The 25254-nt window shown below is 50.6% G+C and overlaps 1 protein-coding gene across 1 annotated transcript in view; it reads right to left on the minus strand.

Moving 5' to 3' along the window:
- Capn2 (calpain 2) overlaps window positions 1-25254 on the minus strand; it is a 57009-nt gene that overhangs the window by 10827 nt on the left and 20928 nt on the right. The window contains exons 3-14 of the mRNA XM_052737863.1: window positions 15341-15459; window positions 14654-14787; window positions 13402-13570; window positions 12485-12568; window positions 11338-11423; window positions 9760-9834; window positions 8596-8756; window positions 6258-6427; window positions 4617-4628; window positions 3499-3710; window positions 1764-1800; window positions 653-718 (exon numbers count right to left, since the gene is read on the minus strand). Of these exons, the coding sequence (XP_052593823.1) occupies window positions 653-718; window positions 1764-1800; window positions 3499-3710; window positions 4617-4628; window positions 6258-6427; window positions 8596-8756; window positions 9760-9834; window positions 11338-11423; window positions 12485-12568; window positions 13402-13570; window positions 14654-14787; window positions 15341-15459 (1325 nt within the window). The remainder of the gene's footprint in view (window positions 1-652; window positions 719-1763; window positions 1801-3498; window positions 3711-4616; window positions 4629-6257; window positions 6428-8595; window positions 8757-9759; window positions 9835-11337; window positions 11424-12484; window positions 12569-13401; window positions 13571-14653; window positions 14788-15340; window positions 15460-25254) is intronic.

Below are 25254 nucleotides of genomic sequence, written 5' to 3' on the forward strand. Positions count from 1 at the left end.
TCTGCTCACTTAGGTGTACTTGTATAATCTGTGTAACCTGGACAAGGCCCAGGGTGTGCATAGAGGGGCGTGTGTGTGTGTGTGCGGAGAGAGTACGTTTCTCTGAGGCCCCTCCCCTTGGGAAATGGGGAACACAGCTGGTACCGCAAAGCATCTGCCTAAGTCCTTTGATGAGTCTGTGGCTAGGCAGGAGACGGGTGTCATGGTAACACTAGAGAGCTACACAATGGAGAAGGACACTTTGCTTCTGGGGTTGCTGGGCAGAAAGGGAGAAAAAGAAAAGTAATGCTTTGGTATAATCTGCTTACATTTTGGAGGAACGGGACCCTTCCATCTCAGGTATGTTTACGGGGGTCAAGACCGGGAGTCATGTTTCATGTCTCAGTTGGCATGGGACAGAGGAAATAAAACAACCTCAGAGTGAGCCAAGAATCTGAAGGAAGAGCAGAGCCAGGGCTGACCTGAACAGAAGAGGCCCTGGGAGCCAGCACAGGGCTTGAGAGGATGTGAGCAATCGGTGTTGAGCTAAGGGTCTGAGCGATGACCAAAATTCCTCTGCTTTTGCCTGGTTTGTTTCCTCCCCGCTTAAACTGAAGTCTCCTCCAGGAACACCGCTTTTCCTTTATGTCAGCAGAATTTGGGTGACACCTACCTCCCCCGCCAGCTGAGCAAACAGCCTTCTGAACCCATCGTCAATGTCCTCCTCGTTGGCTTCGATCTAGAAGGTGGAGCACAGAAACAGAAGTGGGCTAAACTGCAGATGGACAGCAAGGTGCCCTCCCATGGCAGCCCCTCCCCCAACCCCCCAACTTCCAGAGTCTTCCTGTCCCTCAGGCCAGAATTCTAGGGATACCGGGCTTATGATGCATGGCAGTGTGAAGAATTATATATTTTGTTTTGTTTGGAGACAAGGTCTCATATAACACAGGCTGGCCCTAAATTCCTTATGTAGTTGGGGATGGCCTTGAACTCCTGATCCTTGTCTCAGCTCCCGAGTGTTGGGATGACAGGTATGTGTCACCACACTTATCTTTTAAGAATTTTTTTCCTTCACGAGACAGGGTCTCATGCAGTCCAGGGTGGCTTTGAACTCACTACATAGCTAAGGATTCTTTGAACTCCTTATCATCTGGCTTCTACCTCTGCGGGGCCGAGATTACAGATGTGCACCACCATGCCCAGCTCAAGTTTTGTTTTGTTTTGTTTCTTTTGGCTAAAGCCCATGAGAGGGAGTGGAAAGCACATGGCAGGGGAGGTTATGCTTTAACTTCCTGTAATTCCAAGTATCTTTAATGTTTAACTAAAATGACCTTGTATGGCCTACTCCAACAGGAACCAAGGGGAATGCTGTGGAACAGTTTGGTCAATGACAAACCATTTGGTGTCCCACTGGGTACATATGGCAAGCACCAGGCTTCAGCAACAATGATCCAATGAGAGAATCATTCTTAGAACTCTCAGAAACTTGGGAGTTCTGTTATCCTTTGAGTCCATTTTATAGATGATAAAAGTGAGGTTGAGCAAGAGGAGTCACCAGAACCCAGCCTGCTCAATGCAGCATTGGTGTTTTGTCCTTCCCCACCAGCCTCACGCCTGCTGCATGTGGATAAACTGGGCTTTAATGGACAAGAGACTATCTACAGCCTGGCTTTCAAACCCTGCTCCCACAGTCCAAGCAGCGCCCAGGCCCCCGCCATGTTTTTGCTCTCCTGCATTCTGTGTCCATTAGAATGGCTAGAACTAGAGAGATAAGGAAGAAATACCTCTTCAATGTTGGCCTCTATTTCATCATCCACAGCTCTGCAAACAGAAGGAAATTTTGTTATTAGAAGGCTGGGGAGGGTGAACAAGAAACACTGCAAAAGTCACCCTATAAACTAGAACATCAGTGTTTAAACCCAGCATGCTGTAGGAGAGAGGATCCCTGCACCTTGAGTTTCTGTGATAGCACAGCCCCTTGGCAGTAGAAGCTGAGACAGAGATACTCTGTTGGTTTGGGGGTCTTTATCGAACAGCACAGTCTTCCTGTGTGGAGGGTAAGGGCTCTGTGGGCTCACTTCCAGCTGGACTTTGTTTTGTTCAAGCACCCTGCCAATGAGCTACATCCCCAGCCTCAGAGGACAACATTGAAGTTCCATCTAAAACTCTCTTTGCCACGGGAAGACTTTCATGGTGAGACTTGCCCACATGAACCTCTCTTTGTCCCATGTTGAGTTGGAGCAAGCCATAGAGAGTCTGCTAGCAAAGTAAGCTTGCTCTCACACAGCCCCTTACATAAGCTAGTCCCTCAGTGAGGGTACTTACGCCTAGGAGGGCCTTCATTGGGTGCCTGAAATCTTAAACTAGGTTTCAGCTTCAAAAGAGGGTAAAGGGACTTCTAAGTACTGCTCACTGGGATAGAAGGTTGGCTATTCTGGGTCAGGGTGACAGCTTTGAAGGGCAGACAGCTCACCCTGGGTCAAGCAGAGGGGGTTGACACTTCCCTTGGACAGGCTTGTGGTTAGCAGGGGAGGATAGAGTTTGACCAAGAGCAATGGCATCACAATGATATTCGGGCTTGTCCCCATCTCATCAGTGGTGACTAAGTTGGACACACTGACCCCGACACGCCCCCCCCCCCCCGCACCCCCGCACCCCCGCCAGGAGATGACCCAGTGGGCCCCTTCCCTGCAGCACGCTTCAACAAACAAGAAACAAGAGAGCCTGTCATGGCAGGGAGCCACAGTCACACTCCAGTGACATTTACTAGTTCACAGCTGTCGGGCACTGAAACTCTTTCTCTGGCATGTGTTGTTTGAAGCAAAGGTTTCCTGGTCTCTCCCACTACCTCTTCCCTGTCACAGGGGGTAATGACTGGGGACTGGCCTATGCCTACTCCATAGACCATATCTACGGGGCTTTTGGGTCTCTAGCACAGGTTGTCCCAACCATGGTCCTCCAGAACACCCTTGTTCCTGTCCTTCTCATCTTGTCCCTAGTCCCAGCCATCAGTGCTGAGGTCCTCACAGCCTTTCAGCTTATACTGTCCAGGGTTGGTTCTGTCTGCTGGCGAAATGACTGACCCAGTGACAGATGTGTCAGAAGCTCCTGTGAGTCACAGGGATAATGGCAGGAACTTGTGACATCTGCCTAAAAGCCTCCGCCAGAGACTTCCTGACGGACACAGAAAGTCCTGGATGCACGGGCTATCAACACTGTCAGTTCCCCATGGCCTGGGAAAGCAGGGGTTAAGCAGAGTACGGGCTCCTAGAGGGTGCACACAGGTCATTAGAATGGTATTAACCCTGGGTAATTCAGAGGTGCGCTGTGAAACTGGGCTGCAAGCTACACACTCCCCCAGCTACCCTGTCCCAACTGAACACATCCTGCATGATTTTTCCGCCTTTGCTTCCTGGAGTAGATCCCTTAGAGTGCGCCACTTCACCTATCCCTACTCCGACCGGAAGAGAAAAGACGGGCCGGCCAGGGCCGGGGACAAGGAGAGGTGGCAGGACCTACTGGTAGTCAGCCTTCTTCTCTGAGAAGACCCGGATGCAGAAATCGCCATCCTTGTGGGGCTCGAAGGTGGAGGGAACCACGACATACTCCCCCGGGGGCAGCTTGAAGCGGTTGAGTACCTCCCGGAGGTTGATGAAGGTGTCTGACCGCTCCCGGGCTCTGGTTGTGAGGAAGAAGTTCTTGCCGAGGTGGATGTTCGTCTGCCCTGTTAGCTGATGAGTCAACAAAGAAACCAGACGAAGGGATGATGGGGACAGTGCCTGGTTCGCTTTCGATGAGAAGCAAAATCTACACCCCAAACAACACATGACTCGTACGGAGCTCAGATGTGACCAGGTGTGACGGGAGGTCCCCTCTCCCATCCACCTTGCTTTTAACTGACTCTCGGGATGCTAGAGGCCCCTCCCTCACAAAGGACCCAGGTCACTTCGGGGTTGTATTTCACACACTGATAAAAGTTAAGACGAGATTGGGGGAGGAGAAAGGGGCCCAGCTCTCACTCAAGGCTGGGCCCACAACTCCTAAGGTAGTATTCAATAAAACTGAACTGTCCATTGGTGAAAGCAGGATGCCCATGGGTGAGTCATTTAATACCTGGCATTTTGAGTCACCCGGCTGTTATGCATCTTATTACTGTTAACTGTGACCTATAACTCAGTTCATGCCTACAGTGCCCAGGGAGGTGATGGCTCCCCATTTATACCGGAAAAGAAACGAAATCTCAGAGAGAATATGTCATGTGTACAGGGTCACCTAGCCTGGGAGTTGGGTCCAGGACAGTGTGGCCTTCATCCTCCCCTGCCCCTCCCTGCTTGTTCTCAGAGCCACACAGTCCAAGAGCAGCAGGGCTGCCACCACAGCCAAACTCTGTGCAGCTTCTCAAGGGCCGCGGGGAAGCAGAAAGCACCGATGAACTCTCTAGATAGATGTCCTGAGCTTAGTCCAGCGGGGATCCAGGACTGGAGCCACCCCCACAGGGCTCAGAGGGGACAAGGGCTCACCCCTCGGCCACCAGCTCCTCCCAAGCCCCCGCTACTCCCTGAGTTCAGGCAGGCTAAGCCTCAATCGTGTTGGCAGCTGGAGCCCTGGGGTTGGGGGCTGACATGTGCCGGACGTACCTCCTCTGGAACCTGAAAAATAAAGGAGACCTGATTCAGATTGGGGGTAATGAACACACCAGCATGGTGACTGACTCTTGGTTGTGCGCTTTTCTCTGCAGCCCCAGGGTGATGAACTAGGTCAACACGGAAATTATTTTTCAAGCAACTTAAAGTACTTTGGCCACATTGGAAGAAAAAAAAAATCTTCTTAGGACTTGGTGATGTGGTGAATGGGCCTGGAGACATGTGGTGACTTGTTTTAGGTCACCAGGTAGCTGTGTTCAAGCCCACACCCATCTCTCACTCAGGGAAAGTAGGCTGGGTGCAGCTGGAGGAAGCAACAGGCCAGGCCAGCCCCATCAAGAATGAACGTATTTCCTCCACTACGCCACATTCTCTCACTGACCTTAGTTTTCTTACATTTCAAATGGGACTGACAACTGCCAGCATCCTGTCCAACTCTGAAAGCCCATGACTGGACTCCCAAGTGCGTGTGTGAGTGGGCACAATTCACTTTGCCTTTCTGAGTGATTCAGCCCAGATCTGAAGTCCTCAGCTTCCATTTCAGAGACTGAGAGTCCAGGGACTATGTACACTGCACAACTGATGGGTTTCATCCCACTCCGTTTCTCAGGCTGGTGGATGGGGCTCAGACAAGTAGCCAATCAGAAGCAGCCACGTTGCCAGTGCTGAGCACAGTAGTTGAGCCTTCTCCCTGACACCTAGTCTGGGTTTCCAGTGTGCTAGGAGTGTGCTTGGAGTTGGTGGGCAGAAATCCAGCTTGGTAATGTCTGCCATTTCCCAAAGCCGTGTTCAGGCTACCCAGGTGATCTCGCTAAACACGGGGCTGAGGGAATGATGGGGCGGCTCGCAGAACCAGGAAGAGTCCAGCAAATTGCCAGATTGCACTCACTAAACAAAAAGGCACCTCTGCAGCTACCCTGAGGTCTTGCATGCTGCACTCATCTCCTGCCACCCAAGGCCATGTTCTGTGCAGCAGAGCCCCGACATGGAGTCAGGTCTCCTGGCCCTAGCCCTCAGCTTGAAGAAGGGAGACGGCCATGGCAAGGCTGCCCACTGGCACAGTTGAGCAGGCGTGGCTTTCCTTTGGCTTAGAATGAGAGAAGGCTCTGTGGACAGTGAGGGGTTTGTGAGAGCCGGGCTGCAGCCAGCAGACCCCAGGGGAGCATAATGACTCTTCTTTAGCCTGTCCTGGGCTCTCTCCCATCCAGGCCAAAGTCCTTGGCTGGGCTTTGACCATTAGGGCCTGTTGGCTCAACCCTGGCCTCACAATGCTTCTGGTGTGCTCTAGAATATTCTGTTCTAGCTTAAGTCTTTTCTGTTCTTTGGAGTTTGCTGGGCTAACCAGAATTCCAGGACTAAGGGATGTGAAAAGGGACATAGCGGTCTTTTCCAAGCACAGAACTCCTAGGAGGGTAGCTATGGAGGCCCAGGGAAGGGCCAGGAGGTCCTCGGAGACACACACAGCTGTGCAGACCTTGTGTCAGCCGAGTCTGGCCCTGCTGGCGTCTTTACTTTGGCCTGGTCACCTTGCCTGTCCTCTGTCTTATTCCAAGTCCTGCCTCTGGGGTCTGTGCGGGCGAGACCGGGAGAAAGGAAGGGGAGGTAGAGTGCCGCCGCCCCATCCTCGGCCCGTACCTCATAGATGCCGAAGCCAATGGTGTGCATGTCCTCGCCCATCTTCCTCTGCCGCCGCCGGTGCTTCTGGATGAGGCCCACCAGGAAGGTGCAGCCTCTCTCCCCGTCCTCATCGTCCTCATCTTCTTCCTCCAGCTTGATTAGGTACTGAGGGTTCATCCAGAAGGTATCTGTGCAACAGGGACAGACGAGCCCAGCCCTGAAGAAAGGCCCAGAAGCTGGGAACTGGGGTGGGCCCCGGCCTTAGGGCTAAGGTGTTGGGACAAGGATGAGAAAAGTGGAGATGGGGAAGCCGAGTAGAGGCCAGCTGAAGCCCCTGGCCGGCGGAGTGGCTACTGAGAGAGGTGGGCTATAGAGGCAGATCTGCACCTTTCAGGAGGAAATGGCTTCCTCTGTTCTCTCCTTCTGGAACAAGGGTTCATATAGCTCAACTTGCTATGTCTCTGAGGGTGACCTCGAACTTCTGATCCTCCTGACTCCACCTCCTCAGTGCAGGGATTGCTAGTACTAGAGAATGAACCCAGGGCTCTGTGCATGCTGGGTAATGACTCTAGCATCTGAGTTATATCCTTACCCCAACTGTGAAGTCTTCCCAAAGGCTTATCCCCTGCTAGTCAGAGAAATGGAAGGCTGCTGGGCTCCTGACACACTCTGAATCTCAGAAGGACCGGAATCAGGAATTTCCCCCCCTGGAGTTCTATTTTGCCCTTCGGTTGGCTTGTCTTGGTGCTCCCTAAGGACACCCACACTGTGGCTGTCCTTTGCCCCTACCCCGTGGTGAATGCAGAGGCCAGGGATAGCCTGTGTACTACTTTAGTCTCTTGTCTCATCTCATCTCTGTCTCTTGCTCACTCTCATGGTGCCTCTAACACCCCCACTTCCAAGACCCATCTCAGGAAGGCACTGAGTCACTCCTGTTTGAGGTAATTACACCAAGTGCCTCCTGTCCCTCATGCCATCAGAAGCGTGGTCTAGCAGAGCTGACAGCCATGGCTGGCACCACTGCTTCCGTAAATCCAGTTGTGTCCACACACACTCATTTACGTACAAAGCTTCTAGGCTACCTCAGTGGCCCTGAATAAGTACTGTTGAGGGCGAGCGTCCCACAAGGCCAAGAGCCTTCACTCAAAGGTCCTTGAGAGAGTGTCTCCTGACCCCCTCATCTAATAAGTACAGGCTGTTTTTGTGGTGGCAGAGGGGCTTCCCAGTAGTGTCCTCCAGAACTTGGTAACAGCATGCTGCAACTGGAGGGACTGGACAGCTAGTCACAGTCTATTTGCTCAGTGAGTAGAGCCTCAGTTTCCCCATCCGTAACAGAGTATGACCACGGCCTGCTGCCAGACTAAGAGTGACTCCATAACCATACTGCCTGGGTTCAGGTCCCAGAAAGCTCTGTGGCCTTGGACCAGCCACTTGTCCTTTGTTTCAGTCCCATCACCTTCAAGATGGAATGGGAATAAGTTTATCAAGAAGATCCATACACAGATGGTGCTCTTTGGGAGAGTTCCCGGGACTCCATGTATGCCCTACCCTATGACTGGAGAGGTCATCCAAACCAGACAGTTCCCAGGGGAAGAAGAGTGGAGCATGCCTGAGCCATGGAGATGACGACGGAACCATGGGGGTCAACACAGCGGGGCAGAGGAGAGAGTCTCTCCCCATGTGAGCTGGGCTCAGGCGACATTCCCTCCCTCCCTCCTTCTTTCCTTCCTTCCTTCCTTCTATCCTTTCTGTCTGTATTTTTGAGACAGGGTTTCTCTGTGTAGCCCTGGCTGTCCTGAACTCACTCTATAGACCAGGCTGGCCTCAAACTCAGAGATCTGCCTGCTTCTGCCTCTCAGGTGCTGGGATTCCCGACTGAGCATTTATAAGTAATATTAAGCCTCCGAATCAATTATTTGGGAAGCGGCTGCTGGGTATTTGGGAGTTGCTGGCGGAACAGTAACTTCCGCTTACACAGACCACCACCTCCTGGCCGTCCACGTTTTCTAAGTGAACTTGACACATAAGAGGGTAGAAGACGGCAATGATGAGCTGGTGTGCCCACCCCATGGATGCAGTGCGTGAGGGCCTAGGGTAGCTAGCTATGAACTGGGACTTAGCGCTGCCCCCATAAGCCAGACGAAGATTCAGGCACCAGAGGATCTAGAGCTGAAATTTATCACAGCAAATGAATGCAGGAAGTAGCATGACTGAGAAAACAGAAAAAGATGTGAGACCAAGGCTGATGCTGAAGAAAGCGTGAAGGCCTGCGTGAGCGGCAGCCAACTCCCCTGACGTGGCCTATCTGTCAGGGTAGGATGCCATGGCTGCAGCCTCACATGGCCACGACCCTTACTTGGGTAGTTCCTGCAGCCCCCTGCCGTGGAGCCTCGCCTCCAGTTCCCGTCCATCTTGGTGAGTTTCCACTTCTTGTAGGAGTCACAGGTGAGGGTGTCAGGGGTCAGGTTGCAGATCTCCAGGCGAGAATAGTGCCTCAGGAAGTCACTGAAGGACATCCTGGCAAAGCAGAGACGGTGTGTCCCGAGTTACAGAAGACACGGAGCCAGCCTTGGCCCTCTACCTGCTCAGACTAGGAGCTGCGGGAGACCCAGTGGTGGGCAGTAGAGCCACAGACTCAGAAGGCCCCAAATCTAGTCCTGTAGCTGCCACTTTCTAAGCAGGTGACTTTGAGCAAATAGGTGAGCTCTCTTTACATCCCAGAGCTCTCAGATGTGAAATGAAAGCCACTAACAAATATCAACTGAGACAACATAGGTGCTCTTAGGGTAAACAGAAACCACTGAAAGGTGCTGTGTGGGGCGATGCACACAAGGGTCCTTCTCTGTTTACTAAGGAACCGGTTTCTCTCTTTGAAAGACGTCTTTTATGTATAGTATGTGTGTATGCTTGCGTGAGTTTACGTGCACCATACATGCCGGAGCCTGAGGAGGCCAGATCCCCTGAAACTAGAGTTACAGGCAGCTGTGAGCTACCACGTGGGGCTGGGAACTGCACTCAGGTCTGCATGAGCAGAGAGTTAGATGACTCCTAACCACCAAGTCATCCCTTCACCTCGGAGTTGGTTTCTTGATGAGCTGGGATATCTCTTTAGACTAGTGGGAAGAAAGGCCTCATCTCTCTCATTGTTTTCTCTTGGGGTCTGAACATTACTGAAGGAATCCCTCTCAACCCTTGTGACGTTGCTCAGAGTGTCAACCCCACTGTGGAGACGGACAAATTGAAGAGATTTAAAAGTTGTTCGGGATCTCATGGAGGATTTTTTTTATCTTCTGTTTTTGGAAACAAGTTCTTGCTAGATAGCCTAGGCTAAGCAGCTTGGTCTCCAATTTGAGAGCCCCCGCCTCAATGTCTAGATTACAGAAGTACAACACCCTGCCAGGGCACCATGCCACATGCCCTCAACACGCTGAACGCATTTCTGGTGGATGCCCTGGTTGGCAACTTTCCTGTGGAAGAGTGCTGGGGTGGGGCTCTTCCCCTGGAGCCTTCACTGCCTTACCAGAATTCTCCGTCCTCCTGCCGTTCCGTTAGCCTTGCCCTCACGTCTGGGTCAACCGTGTTCCAGCTGGGGCAGCTGGAAAGCAAAGCAATAGGAGGCCTTAGGAATGGGTGTGTGACGATGGCCGTTTCTCTCCACGGTCCCCAAATGCTGAGGAGCGGAGCACACCCCCTCTCCCTACTGAGGGCCCAGGCCTCTGGAAGGAGGGGCTCATCCCACCTGGACCAGACCCCACTGAGAAACACCAAGCACAGACCGCTGTACGGCGAGCAAGAGGTCATGCTCTCCTGGAAGATGGTGGACAGAAGAATAGAAAATGAGCAAGGCCCATCATGAAGGGACGAAGGAACATCGCCTGCTCCAGGTGAGATGCTCCTGGCAGCTCTTTTAGGGGCAACTGGAAATCCACCAAGGGAACACCCCCCCCCCCCCCGAGCCAACCTGGAAGGAAGCCTGCCCAGAGGTGTTCCTCTGCTGCCTAGAACACGCCAGAAAAGGGGTGGAGGTGTGCAGCTGGGAAAGGGTGTGTGGGGGACCCAGAGGAGAGGCTCAGCGGAGCATTTTCCCCTGAGGGTTGAAGCCTAACAGCTACCCGCAAGCTCCGGAGATCAACAGGCACCTCTCTGCCCTTGGCACCAAGTTCATGTCCTTGAAATGGAAGTGCTATTAGGAGGAGGGTGCCTTTTCTTAACTGTTTCTTCTGTTTTACATGTATTTATTTACCTTGTGTGTGTGAGCGTATCTGTGTATCTGTGTGTCTGTGTGTGTGTGTGTGTGCTCACATATGCCAGTGTGTGTATGTGGTGTGTGTGTCTGTGTGTGTGCTCACATACGCCAGTGTGTGTGTGTGTCTGTGTGTGTGTGTGTGTTCACATATGCCAGTGTGTGTGTGTGTGTGCTCACACATGCCAGTGTGTGTGTATATGTGTGTGTGTGCTCACATATGCCAGTAGGTGATGGCATGCTCATGCCATGGTGCCTTTGTGGAGGTCAGAGGATAACTTGTGGTAGCTGGTTCTCCCATTCCTCCGCTTGGGTCCCTGGGATCAAACTTACGTCATCAGGCTTGGTGCCACGCACCTGTACCTGCTAAGCCAACCCCCCAGCCTACGGGGGGCATTTCCCCCAGAGGGCACAGCCGCAGAGTGAGTTTGAGCTGGAAAAGGACAGACCGTGCAGTAGGAAAGAATGTGCTCCACTGGAGGCCTGGGCCTGGTCAGAGCACCCCAGTGCTGGGAGCAGTGTCCTGTTTACAAAACCCTTTAAAGGGCCACAGCCCTGGGACCCACTTGGTGTGACTAGCAAGTGACCTTGGAACCTCACTTGGTAGTGCACACAGTGCCTCCTCTCTGGGTTTCAACAGGTCCTAGTGGAACGCTCATAATCTGGCCCACACCGCGCCCCGGCCCACCCCACGCCCCGGCCCACCTGCGCCCCGGCACACCCCGCACCCCAGCCCACCTCTGCACCCCGGCCCACCGGCGCCCCGGCACACCCGGTACCCCAGCCCACCTCTGCACCCCGGCCCACCCCACGCCCCGGCCCACCCCACACCCCGGCCCACCCAGTGCTTCTCACTTGTCATTCCATTTTCCGGTCCACTCCACTTGTCCCCAGGGATTCCGGATTCGGATCAATTTCTGCAGGCTTCCTGAGCTTTCAACCTGCAGGATCCAAGGAGAGACAGGCTGAGGGTCTTGGACCCACACCCTGCTTCAGCATGAGTCAAGTGGGTGGAGGGGGCTAACAGAAGCTGGATGGGGCTTGGCCCCCAGATCCTCACTGCTGCCCAGGTTTGGAAAATGAGAACTAAACCCCAGGCACCCAGGAAGCCTCACCCCAAGTTCCAGGGAAGCCAGAGCTACGTAGTGAGACTCTATCTCAATAAAACAAAACAAAGCAAACAAGACCACCTCTCCAAAGCAAAAACTAAATGAATAAACCAATGAAAATGAGAATTAAAGCTCCCAGGAGTGGCTTTTGGAGGGCTGGACCTTTTCCTTTAATCCTTGCCACAGCTTGAGGCATAAACAGCCTGGCCTGCCCTGGTGTCTGTTTGGGGCGTTAGGGCTAAATCTCAATTAACTAACTGAAATAGGAGGTATTTTGGGCTCCCAGAGAAGCTTTCTCACCTGCTTAAAGGTGTCGGATGAAAAGGAAGATCCAGTTTGGGAATTTTTTTTTTTTTTTTTAAAGACAAGGTAGGTTACCCAGGCTGGCCCTGAACACATGGACTCAAGTGACCCTCCTTCTCCTCTTCTGAAGTAACTGGGACTACAGGCCCATGCCACCATACCTGCAGCCTACTTGTAAATGGCTCGGAAAAAAACAGCCATGCATATATATGGAGATAGCATGTGTGGCAAAACTTAGCAATGCCGAAATACACATAAAAATAAATCTTAAAAAAAATCCCAGCACACGGGAGACAGAGGCTAGGATTGCAGATAGGAGGCACCACGCCCACTAACAGTATTTTGAAGAGTATAAAAGACCATACAGATGCAAAGTGCTGTGTCCGGATTTTGTTTTAAAAGCTGATTCAGAGATTTACGTCTGTAACTCTCTCGGAATATAAGAACGCCTGCAGCCGCCGCTGTGGCCAGCAGGGGGCAGCGCGCGCCGGGCTGATGCGGGCCTGGAGGCTCCACCCTGGACAGCCACGTGTTGGGGGGCGGAGGGGCGGGGGTGGGGGAGGGACTCAATCCTCCCCGAGGGCCAGTACCTCCTCGGCTCCGGTGACGGAGTACGCATGTCCTTTCACCAACTTCTGGTACGTAACGGCCTCCGAATCCGCAGCACTGGTGATCTGCAAACACAGTCAGCAGCTGCTCCAGCTCTAATACAAACCGCCCGAGGGAATGCGTAAGGCACGGGGGCCCAACCTGGGGAACTCCGCGCATTCACCCCGCCACCTGGAGGAGCCCCGTGCCACTTTCAGTGCTGATTGGCGCACCCCCCCTCCACCCCCTCCATCTTCTGGATGGGGATGGCGTGAAGGGGCTCACCTTCGAGACAAGGGCTCGTGGGGGCCCTAATGAAGACACCCCGCGGGCATCTGTGGCCAAGATGCTCTGGTCTCCCACCCCTACCCCGCCCAGCTCAGCTGCACAGGATGGCAGTTTTTATCTCCAACCTCACTTCACAATCAGCATATTGATTGTTAATTCCTCAAAACCCCTTCTTTCCCACCTTTTGGGCACAGCCTTGGGAAACTCCTGGGGCCTGGACCACGCCCATTTCCCATCTCCCTGTTGAGGTTTGCCTGCAAAGCTATTTTGGGGGAACAATTCCTTCTGGTACTCTCTGAAGTCTTCTCCAGGACCCAGGGGCACCAGTGCAGAGTGAGAAGCTCCTGGGCTGCTCAAACAGGGGGTTGGGGTGCTTTTCTGGAAGCTGGGTTTTGTGAGTGGGGTGATTCAGAGCAGAGTTAGAATGGAAAATGGGCTGGGGACCGAAGGGCTGGAGGCACCACCGTCTCTATACCAAATGCACCTCCAGACAGCCTGGCTATTGCCTAGCAACCCCTGGCTTCAAGTGATGAGCAGCACGGCGAACCAGGGATGCACTAATGTTCTTAATGAGCTCCTGGGTGCTGTCAGGGCTTCCCTTGGGCGACCGCAGAGGGCGGTGGGGACTTACATCGATGGAGCAGCCAAGCAGAGAGCCTTTCTGCAGAGCCTTCTGGATGATCCTGAACAAGTCGGGGGGAGGTCTCTTCAACTCATACCACTCAGCAATGCCCCCTGTGAAGTCTTCAAAGCCCTCCGTGGTGGCGCCACCTGAGAGGGCCTCATAGCACCCATTGATCCTGGAGGAGGGGAACGCTTGCTGCCTCTCACTGCCCTTGATGCTGCTGACCGTGTGCCCTCATCCCAGAAAGTGCCACCCCACTCCAACCCAGGTTCCCCCTCATGGGAGCTCATGGGATCCTCTGCTTTCATTCTCCTTGTCTTTGCGTCCAACGTGGGGTTCCCAGGAACTAGCTCGCTCCCTCATTACTTTTCCTCCGTGGCTATGACATGTTTCCAAAATTGTACAGAACCCTGGACTTGGAAGGACTCAGTGATGCTCTGACCCAGCCTCTGGCATTGACTCTGCCACTGACACAAAGGGAGGTTGCCTAATTGGCTGTTTGACAGTTAAGTGCTTAAAAAGACACTTCAGTAACGGACCCAGCTTCCCTGAGACGCACACTGTGGGTTCCTGTGGTCACTCCTATGGGCTTCTCCATCGGTTCTTGAGCTCTAGGCCCCAAGTCCTCTTGGCTGAGGACATGAAGCCTCCCCGTCCCTTTTTAGCCTAGGGCTGTGAGGATTCTAAACCCACCAGCTGTGAAAACTAGCTCGTCCTAAAGCAGGGGTCCCGCTAGGACCAGCCGCCGAGGCCCCTCTGCAGAGGGCTGACACCCTGGGTGGGTCCAGCTCAACTCTGGGCAAGCTGGGGGAGACGGAGCTAGGGTTGGAGCTAGGGTTGGAACTGGGAAACCATTTTTACCAGCCAGGTGATTGGTTCTGGGTGAGTTTCCACAATGTCCCTCCCTCTGCAATGGGTAGTTTTTTGCCCATTGGCAAGACTTTTGTTCTTTTTAGTGGATAAAATGCAGTGGGGTCCACCAAAGAAGCAGAGTTCCCCCCCCAAGGCCAGAGCAGTCAGCCCCAGAATGTTCTGGTTCACGTGGTTAAATACAGCCATGACTGCCATTTGTCAGTAGGTCATGTGACCAGGCACCATGCCCACATTACCTCCTTGAATTAAGAGCCCGATTTGGGCCAGAGTCATCCTTTTATAGAACAGAACTTCTACTCAAAACAGTCCCCGAATAGCTCCTGCTGTTTTGGAGTCCGGGGCAGCAGGGGCAGGGTGGGGTGCTGGGAAGGGCACGGCTACTTACTTGGCATAGGCCTTCTCCAGCAAGGCACTCCAGAACTCGCTCCCCTCGGCTGAGTGCACGAAGAGCAGCTCCCCGTCCTTGGTGGGCAGCCTGTCGTCCACCACCACCTCCACCCATTCACCGTATTGCCAGAACTGCGGGGCGAGGAGGACAAGAGAGGGCAGCGCTGGGACCCCGAGGACCCCCAGCCTCAGCCTCATCCGGCTCTTTCCCGCCCAGCCCCTTCTGCGTTCCCACAATGCTCTTCGGTCTCCGATGGTAGGCATGCCCCTCAGCAAGCAAGAGAGGACGGCGAAGCTCGTCTTTGTCTCCAAAACCACACGTTCTTCTTTTTTAAAATATCATTTCTTATTTGCAATCATAAAAGGAGGAAGTTTTTTTTAACCTTTATCTTAAACCTCAAATAATAAACTTTAAAAAAAAAACTTGTGGATTACTTCCTGAAAACATTACTTCCTGTACACCACGATCTACCTCCCAACAACTCTCAGCCATTCTGATGGCATCCCACATCGTGGGCAGGTTGGGAAAATCTTGTCTCCTTCCCCATTATCCTCTGCAGAACAATACTGATCTCAGGAGCTCACAAACCACCAGGGACCGAGGAGCTGAGGACCCAGCCACACCAGGGGACTTTTGAGCCCCTGAGCCTGAGTGAGGAGGTGCTTAAGTCAACCCTTAAATTACCTGGAAGTGGAAGATACCAGCATAGTTTTCCTGGAAGCTCTGGTCTAGAGGCACAACCCGAGCCAGGATTTCTTCATTCAAGGTGAGGGAGGCGATGGCAGCCAGCAGCCAGCAGTCCCCTGAGAACACAAAGCCAAGAGTTCTGGTCAGAGCTTAGTTCCTGAAGGATGCTAAGCCTTGTTCCCGCCGCTGGTGGTTTGAAACCCAGCATTACCCTAGAATAGATGGAGTGGTGTTTCAGACAGTCGTCATCTGAGGGATAGGTCAGCTGGCTTGGTGGATATTTTAATGGCACTGCTAAGGGAGAAATGTCATGTTGGATGGAAGGCAGGGTACATGAAGAGAGGTTCATTCTCTGAGAAACTCAGAACTCTGAACTGTGTCCTTGGAGCCCAACTCTGTGGCTGACACACAGGAGCTGTGACCAGGATGAATGAACTTGCCTGGGCCACAGGGGCTTCTGTGAGACGAGGTTTTCAAGGGGAGTTTGAATGAGAGGAAGAAAACGCAGCAACCGACGGGAAGGGGCTGACACTGCACATCTCTAAGGAGAAGGATTCGGAGACAAGGAAAAGATGGCAGCAGGCAGCGTGATCACGTGATCACGGGAGTGTGCAGCTGTGCAGACGGGACAGCCGTGAGCCAGTATGTGTGAGCTCAGACTGACCCTGAGGGCTCCTGAGCAGGGCCAGAGCTCACTTCTGGGATGTGGACACAGAAGGGACTGAACGGGGGACAGGGGCGATGAGATGAGGCTCTCTGGGCCTCAGGCCCATCCTCTGTGAAGGACAACGTATGTTTAAAGCGCGCAGTCCTCACTGGTGCCCATTACAGCAGCTTCGTGTAGCAAGCACATGGTCACTCCCCGCGGTTACAAATCACCTGGTCCAGCACCAGCACAGGACAGTTTGTGGACAGGGACACTGTTCAGCACAAAATACCAACAAAGGGGGAACTGGGAAGAGGACGAAGATATTTACTGCAGTCTTAAGGAAGGAACAGTTGCATAAAATTTTCCACCATAGGGAATAGCTCGGCTATTAGAAATACTTGCAACATTTACGAAGTTCTGAATTCCGGGTGGCTATTGAGCAAATCCTGGTGGAACCTGAGCTAGATGATCCTGTTGACACAACTGCATCCAGCCCTTTGAGGCCTGGATATGCTATGACAAACAGTGGCAGTGAGTGGTGACTGAACACACAGCCTCCCTAATTAGTCAGTATGGAATCAAAAGCAATCACACCCTGTTGCTCCTGAAATGGGGTGGGTGGTGCGGTACTGCGGATATTGTAGTTTTCCACTCACAGTCATCTGCTGTCCTCCTAGTGACACCAAAACCTTCCCTGACTCTCTCTCCAAGGTTCAGTAGCTGTGGCTGTGTCCCCAATGCCATAGGCGCGCCGGAACAGTGCCTGACTTCAGTGGCAGGCTCAGGAACAAAGCGTGATGGCCCTCAATTGAGCTTGGGGGAGAAGGGGCGGGTGGCCTCCTCTGCATTGTGTCTATAAAGATGTATGTGGACAGACGCCATCCCGCCTCCATGGAAGAGCGGCAGGCAGTCTGCCAGAAACTCTGCCAATGCCGATGAAGGGATGAGAGATGCAGGACAAGCCTGGTCCCTGAATCAAGCTGTACCTAGAACCAGACCCGGCTTGGAGTTTTTCAGACACATGAACTGATGATTCCCCTGTCTCCTTACCCAGCACACCGGGCTGCAGGTTCCTGCTGCTTCACTTCTGGGGGAAAATGAGTCATTACTGACTCGGGCCTTCCTGCGTGTTGCCCACCGCTCTAGGAGATTCAAATTCTTTTTATTACCTTTCACTGCAGCTCTAGGGGGACAGTGCAATGGCTGTCTCCAAGTTAAAGCTGGGAGTAGCAAGGCTTAGAGGACCTCTGCGCCCTGTCCACAGGCAAACAGCAGCAGGCCCAAGTTTTAAAGATAGCCTTCGGGTCAGTGACGCCACTACACAGCCCAAACTGGAGGCTCTCTGACATGCCGAGGCTAGGAGTCACCGAGAAATTTGGTAGTGACTAATTTTAGCTCTGGCTGTTGGGTGAAGCTGAGGATTGGTAGGGATGGACATCTATCTGGGGGTGATTTCCCATGGAATTCCAGGTGGCACCTTGCTTGGATGGACCTGTGGATTCAGTGATCAAGAAGACCTTCATGTTTTCTGAGATCTGCTACTCTCCCATTCAAGCCCCTTCAGACTCTCCATACTAAAGGATCAGTTCACCAGCACCAGCTGTTCCTGGGGTGGTAGGAGGCTTCTTCCATCTCATCCCTCCTCTTTTTTAGGTCTCTTTAGGAGCCAGGCAATGCCTGTGACTCTAGCTTTCTTTGAGCTTATTGGATTTTCTGAGAATCTTGGAAGCTGCACAGATTTGAGTGCATCCATGACACTTGAAGGAAGGAAGTGGGGGTGAGGTGTGTGTGTGTGTGTGAAAAAGGACCCAACTGTAAGGAGTCAGAGCTGAGCCAGGAACTCCACAGATCCTATGTAATGTCACATCAAATCCTGAGCATCTGCCTAGGGTATTCCTGGTACTGTCTGAGCCAATCAGTGACCATCTTGATGTCCTCTTTGGAGTCCCTCAGCCCTAGTAATCAATGCTTTTACATCAGCAATGCACATGGAAAGACAAGCATGTGTGCAGGGCCACTCCATTGTTTTCATAATCTCAGAGGTCACTGCAGACCAATGGGCTGCTATTCAGGGAACAGTGACTCTGACTGGATGCATAAAAGACTGGCTTTGGAAAGTGACACTGTATTTGTTTATTTGTAGTTTGTATATCTACATCAGTGTTTGGATTAGGTTTGCACACCTGTCTGACATTACTGCTAACCAGCAGTCCTGTGTGCTCTTGACACATCCTGGTAATCAGTGGCCACGCTTTATCACTTCTCGTTTCATTCCTTTGTGTCTTCAAAACACATCTCCAGCTCAGCCAGGCGGGAATTAGCCTCTTCTCCACCTGCCTTTGGAGAGGACTGTTTACCTCATCACTTGCTCTCCAGTTTTCTCTGAAAGGGTCATGACCTAGAGGGTTCCTGGGTAATGAAACCGTGGCTCTGGACTAAGCGAACTGCTTAGCTCACGTGTCCTCGAAAAGGCACGGCCCAGACACGTCCACCTCTAGTCTATGTTCTCATCAGCAGGAGTTTAAAAACTAACAAGCAATGCCAGGAAGTGATGGTGCTCACCTTTAATCCCAGCACTCGGGAGGCAGAGGCAGGTGGATCTCTGAGAGTTCCAGGCCAGCCTGATCTACAAAGTGAGTTCCAGAACAGCAAGACTGTTACACAGTGAAAGTCTGTCTCAAAACAAAACAAAACAAACAAACAAAAACAACAAAAAACACAACAAACAAACACCCCCCCCCCAAAAAAAAAACAAACAAAAAATTAACAGGCATCTAACACTTGTGCAGTACTTTAAAGCTGTCAAAGAATATTCTAAAGTTTTTAGGACATTCTCCTAGCCCTTATGTGATATTTATCATTATTCTTATCACAAATGTAAGGAATGGAGTAAACATTTGGCAGGTCTCACATACACATATTCTGAGCCCAAACCCTGGTTGTTTTTTGTTTTGTTTCCTTGAGACAAGGTCTCACTATGGAACTCTGGCTGGCTTGGAATTTGATCTGTAGACCAGGCTGGTCTCAAACTCCCAGATCTCTGCCTGCCTCTGGCCCTCTAGTGCTGTAATTAAAGCTATGCACTATCAGGCCCAGCCACATCTTGAATTTTGTTTCAGAATAATAGCATGGTAGTAATTTCTTTTGATCAACAGTACCCAGTTCCCACTAGGAACACTCAGCTGCAATTCTAATTTAGACTAAGAAAGAACACACTAACGGTGCCCTTAAGCCCTGTATTTTAATAACCTAACACATTAGGTTAGTCACTGTTCTATTGCTGTGAAGAGATGTCATGACCAAGGTAACTCTTAGGAAAGAAAGCATTTAATTGGGGCTTGTTTACAGTTTCAGAGGCTCAGTCCATTATCACCATGGCAGGGAGCACGGTGGCCTGCATGAAACTGAAGCGGTGCCTGAGAGTTACATCCTGATCTGCAGGCAGAGAGAGACAGACAGACAGACAGAGAGGGAGAGGGAGAGAAAGACTGGGCCTGGATTGGGCTTTTGAAACCTCGAAGCCCACTCCCAGTGACATACTTCCTCCAACAAGGTCATACCTCCTAATCCTTGTAATCCTTTCAAATAGTGTCACTCACTAGTGATTAAGTATTCAAATACATGAGTCCATGGGGTCATTATTATGCAAACCACCACATTTATGAAATATTGAAACTTATCTCTTCATTGCAAGGTAATTCACCAAGACCACATGAAAGATCATCACTACAGAGCCAGGAAAATGACACTAAGATCATAGTCGAGGCAAGAAGAAACAATGTGCATTTTAGGTTTGTTGGTTGGTGGTGGTGTGTTGAAACAAGGTCTCACTGTGCCGCATAGGCTAGCCAAGACCTGAAAAATTCTCCTGCTCCAGACTCCCATGTGGCAGGATTACAGATGTGCCCCAACACACCCTGCTCAAATCATATAAATCTTATAGTCACACATTCAAGTTTTCGAATTCTGGAGTCCACTGAGGGAGCCTTACAGGCCAGGAGAAGTATATGTTGGCTTTTAATACAATGGAAACACTTGAAATCCCATCTCATATTTGATTTCTTCTTTTTCCCTCATCCCCCTCAGCAGAATATTTTTAAATAAGTTGAGAAGCTCCAATACCCAATTTTTTTTTTTTTGTTTTTTTTTTTGTTTTTCGAGACAGGGTTTCTCTGTGTAGCTTTGCGCCTTTTCCTGGAACTCACTTGGTAGCCCAGGCTGGCCTCGAACTCACAGAGATCCGCCTGGCTCTGCCTCCCGAGTGCTGGGATTAAAGGCGTGCGCCACCACTGCCCGGCTTCCAATACCCAATTTTAAAAAATTGATTCATATAAGCTTTCTTGGCATCAATCTCTATGCGATGATTGTACAGTTGGCATGCTCAAAGGCTTGCCAAGTGCCAGGCTTGCGTAAGTGTTTGCATATATTTTTACAGTATCATGTCCTTTCATGGTCACTAAATAGTGCAGGGTAAATATCCATATCCTAGCTCACCCACAGGCCCCAGCCAATGAATACCTGCCACTGTTGACTTCATTTAAACTCTCTCATGCACACCGTTCATGCCCTGCTTTGCAAATAGGCTGGTGCCACTTCCAGATTCACCCAATTCAAAGAGCAGTGTCTGAGGACTTTAGTCCTCAAGAGGTAACCTGAGGATGTCTCTGTAGAGTGCCCACTTCACCTGTAAGCCGCATAGTCATGGGAAAGTTTCTCCTCAGGACACCTGTCGTACAACTTCATCCACAGTGGCTCCTCCTTCAGTCCACCCATTCTTGATTTCCCCCACCAAGGTCAGAATCCACCTTCTCTAAAACATTTTATAGAAACACTTCCCTTCTGGATAAGCCTGATGACTTGTCTCTGGACAGGTGCCCTAGTTGGAGATGTCCCTGGGGTTCCTTCTCAGCAGAACTTGCTTGGGGCAGTTACAACCTGGATGGGTAATAAGCCAGCTGGCTAGTTTGGGAGGGTTCTGATAACCAGATTAACTCAAATGCTACAAAGGGGCATGACTAATCTGTTTTAGCTCCAGGAACACCCTAGAAAGTGCCTTTAGGGACCAGGGATGGAGGTCCCTAGAACGTGGCCACATGACTGGAGCTTGAGAAAAAAAAAATAGACAGGTTTTAACCCGCACCTGTAAGAGACTCAAGACTTGAACACGGTGTTCCTCACGGGCATTATTTTGGCTCTTCTTTCCAGTCATACAGGGAGAAGCTGGTGGGAGGGAGGGGGAGATGGCCACTCAGAGCTTGGCCCACTCTTGGGGGAAAGACTGTCTCTTTGAGTTATACCTTGAATGACCCGAACTCCTGTCTTCCTCTCCTGAAAGTGATTGTTGTTGTTATACAGGTACAAGGCTCATTTATGCTTCATTTCCTGTGGACTATTTTTGGGCCCCCAAATTACTCTATTTATCTCACTCAACACAGAAACTCTGGAGCCTCAGTGCTGGTCTGCGGTGGGCAGAGATTGAGTGCTTGGTCAATAAGCCCCTGCTTGCCTCTGTGTTTAGTTTATACCCTCCAACCTGCTCTCTGCTTAGGAGCCCCCTGACAAGTAGACCCAGGGGCTATGGCTGCTGGTGTGGTTTGGCCAGGGGGGGACCTGGAGACCAGAGGCCAGGGCATGTTTTCCCGAGTTCCTCTGATGGCAGCTCCTTCATGGTTACACTGTACAGGACCCGCTCCGTGTTTTAGAACTCTGGCAATGGCCTTGAACCTACAGTTCGGGATCCAGAGAAGAGTCATGGGCAGCTGTTAATTATTACTAACAACTCTAAAGACGTACAGGAGCCTGCCTGTGGGGGTGGAGACAATCATCTACCCTACTTTTTTTTTTTTTAAAGTAGCCCATATTCTCAGTTACGAAGGTTCATTATCATAAAGATGTCTTTTCCTCTTAAATTGATCTATAAACAATACGATCCCAATAAAAACAGCAAAAGAGTCTTAAGAAATTGGAACCTAGTTAACGCCTAAGTTTATAAGGAACATTAAGTGTGAGGCACAGCCAGAAAACAGTGTCTAAAAGACGCCTGGAGCGATGGTGCTCCCTGTAATTCTAGCACTTGGGAACCTGGGCAGGAAGAGCTCCCCGGGCCCTTGGACTTGTGCCTACCACATGCTCCCTGCCGTGCTGCCTTTCCACCTCAAATCCCCCTAAGCAACAGAGTCAAGTGACCAAGACCGTGGAGTAAAACCTCTGAATCCGTGAACTGAAGAACAGGGCTGCAAGACGGTTCTGCAGGCAAAGGCTTTTGCCCAAGACCTGGGTGTGATCCCCAGAACCCACATGGTGGAAGCAGAGACCTGACTCCTACAAGTTGTCCTCTGACCTCCACACAAATAAATGCTTAAAAAAAAAGGACAAATGTTTTAATATTCATATATAAACAATCATATTATGAAGGTTAAATTTATATTTATACTATTAATTTATATGTTTATAACTATGATAAACTATCCGTTTATATAATTTGTTCTCTTATTTTTGTATTTGTATATTTTAATGTTTATATTATGGTACTATTTAACATAGTATGTATGTGAATCCATGAATAATTCTAGAAGAGAAAGTGGGAGAATTTTATTATAATTTTAGAGAGGAGGTTAGCTATCTAATTGTAATACAGAAGCCATGAAACTTTAAAATCATAAGTTAAAGATATTTAAATCTAAAATAATAAATTTAGTTACATTAAAGGAATTACATGGTAAAAGTCACAAAAAAGCAAAATAATAAAAATATAAAAAACATGAAAAATAAATGTTATACAGACCTAGACCAAAGGTTACATTTTTTAAAGCATATAAAGAGCAAAAGGCCGAGCCTTTAATTCAAAATACTCTATATTCAGGGCCCTATGGGCAGCTTATTTGAAAAATAAAAATACAGTTAATGGGAAAAGGAAAAACTGGTGTGTATGCATGTGTTCAGCTCTGTGCATACATATGAACAGGAGGCTTGGTGCCTGTGTGTTCATGTGTATGCATATACATGAAAGCAGGAGGCTCTGCCTGTGTATATGTTTGTGTGTGTTGTATGCACAAGAGCAGTAGGCTGTGAATGTGTGTGTGTTTGTGTATGTTTGTGTGTGCACGTGTGTGTGTATAATATGCATACACAAGAGCAGGAGGCTCTGTGTGTGTGTGTGTGTGTGTGTGTGTGTGTGTGTGTGCCCACAAAGATTGCAATTTGCGGTTTGACTCAAGGTCAGAGAGTCAGAGTTTATGTTGCTCTCCAAGGCTGCATAGTAGGGTGCAAAGGCCTGGTTACCAGGTGTCTTATACTTCAAGGTCTAATCACAAGATGCTTTGTCGTGGGGTGTGGTTACCAGGTGTTTTGAAGGGTCTACACTTGTCTGTACATTGTGCTTTGATCTTGAAACGGGGAGGTCTTTTGCCTCTCCCCTTGCTGTGTATAAAAAGCCCGTTAGAAATAAACTCGAGGCTGCTGGGTATTGACCCAGGGCCCTCCCAAAGCTATCCTGTGTCTGTCTTTTTTCTTCATCCACCTCTATATTTCCTATCCAGCATTTCTCAATTCCTCACTCCCCACTTCAAGGGACCCTTCGATAGGTCGGAGCTGAACCCCAACACTGGGCCTCGACATGTGTGTTTGTGGGGTGTGTGTGTTTTATGTGCATACACAAGAACAGGAAGCTGTGCGTGTGTTTGTGGTGTGTGTGTTTGTGTGTGTGTGTATATGTGTATTATGTGCACACATAAGAGCAGGAAGCTGTGTGTGTGTTTGTGTGTATGTGTGTGTGTATTATGTACATACATAAGAACAGGAAACTGTGCTTGTGTGTGTGTGTGTGTGTGCTTGCATATACAAGAGCAGGAAGCTATGAATGTATATGTGTTTGCGGGGTGTGTGTGTGTGTGTGTGTGTGTGTGTGTGTGTGTGTGTGTGTGTGTGTATTATGTGCATAACAGGAGCAGGAAGCTGTGCATGTGTGTGCAGTTCATCCTCAGGAGGTGTTCCTCAGGTCCGCCCACTCTGCTTTTTGAGACAGGGTTTCTCACAGGACTGCTTAGTCTGTCTGTCTAGCCAGGGAGCCCAGAGACCCTCAGTGCAGGTCTATGCTTTTCCCTCTGGGTTGGGGTGCCCTCTTCCCTCTGGATATCTTTTTTTCTATTAAGACAGGGTCTCAATTTCTAAGTCTGTAGCTCAGGCTAGCCTGGATTCACTGATAGCCTATGCTGGCCTCAAATTCACAGCAATCCTCCTGCCTCAGTCCCCCAAAGTGCAGAGATTACAGGTGTCTGTAATCTGCCTGGCTCTGAACTGTATTTTCTTTATAGTGGCTTGTTTTTCTTCAAAGTCTATGCTGTTTTATATTGTCTATATTTACACTGTTGTCTGTGCTTCCTGGGAATGAGGAGAGGCACATGTAAATAAGTTCTGCCTTGGCCACTGTACAACTGTGACATACCATCTCTGGTTTGCCTGATACTGGCCTCTGTCCAGCACCCTGGACACGAGGGACAAGGGTCAGAGAGGAGTCACTGCAGCACTTATCACTCATGAGAGTCCCCAGGACTGTGCCTCCCAAGGGTGGGAGCTGGCAGCTGCTGAACATGTCGTGGTTAGCCCAGAGGTTACTGAGCTGCCTGTGACCACTGTCCACAGAATGCCAGTCTGTCACCGAGGCTGCCCCACATCAATCAGTCAAACATCATCTGGGAAGACACTAAAACTTCACAGCCCCAGCCTCAGGGGCCTGCTGTGCCTTCTTGCTGTGACTCTCACTGGGTTTTGTTTCTGTGATAAAAGATGGATCCTCTCACTCCAAATAGAAAGATCAGACTTGGGCTACATATACCGATGCAGAGGGAAGCTTTGGATTACAAAACTCTGAGGTAAAATGGCTGAGTCTGAGGAAGACGAGGGAGGCAGGGGTCTGGAGTCCAGAGCCAGCACTGAAAGGTAATGCTGGGGTCAGAGGAGAGGGTGAGGGTCTCACAGTCAGCCTGGCCTCTTTATCTTTTGCTTGGGGAGACCCTGAGAAGTACTGCCTTCCTCTGCCGGCTTCCTCCAGGGTTCCTGTCCAGGGTGTGTTTTGCTGCAGGCAGAGGACATGCCTTGTCCCTCGGAGACCTGGCCTACCCAGTTCTTTTTCTAGTTTTTCACTCTCTGGCATGTTCCACACACCTGTTTGTCAGCACCAGAAGGCACCGTAAGCCTCAACACCACCTCTCAAGGCCCCACACTCACGGCTCTTTACTCTCTCTCCCCTGAAGCAGTGGCACAC

Source organism: Peromyscus californicus, unplaced genomic scaffold (assembly GCF_007827085.1).
Source record: "Peromyscus californicus insignis strain IS unplaced genomic scaffold, ASM782708v3 Scaffold_14__1_contigs__length_90479793_seg_2, whole genome shotgun sequence".
NCBI lineage: Eukaryota > Metazoa > Chordata > Mammalia > Rodentia > Cricetidae > Peromyscus > Peromyscus californicus.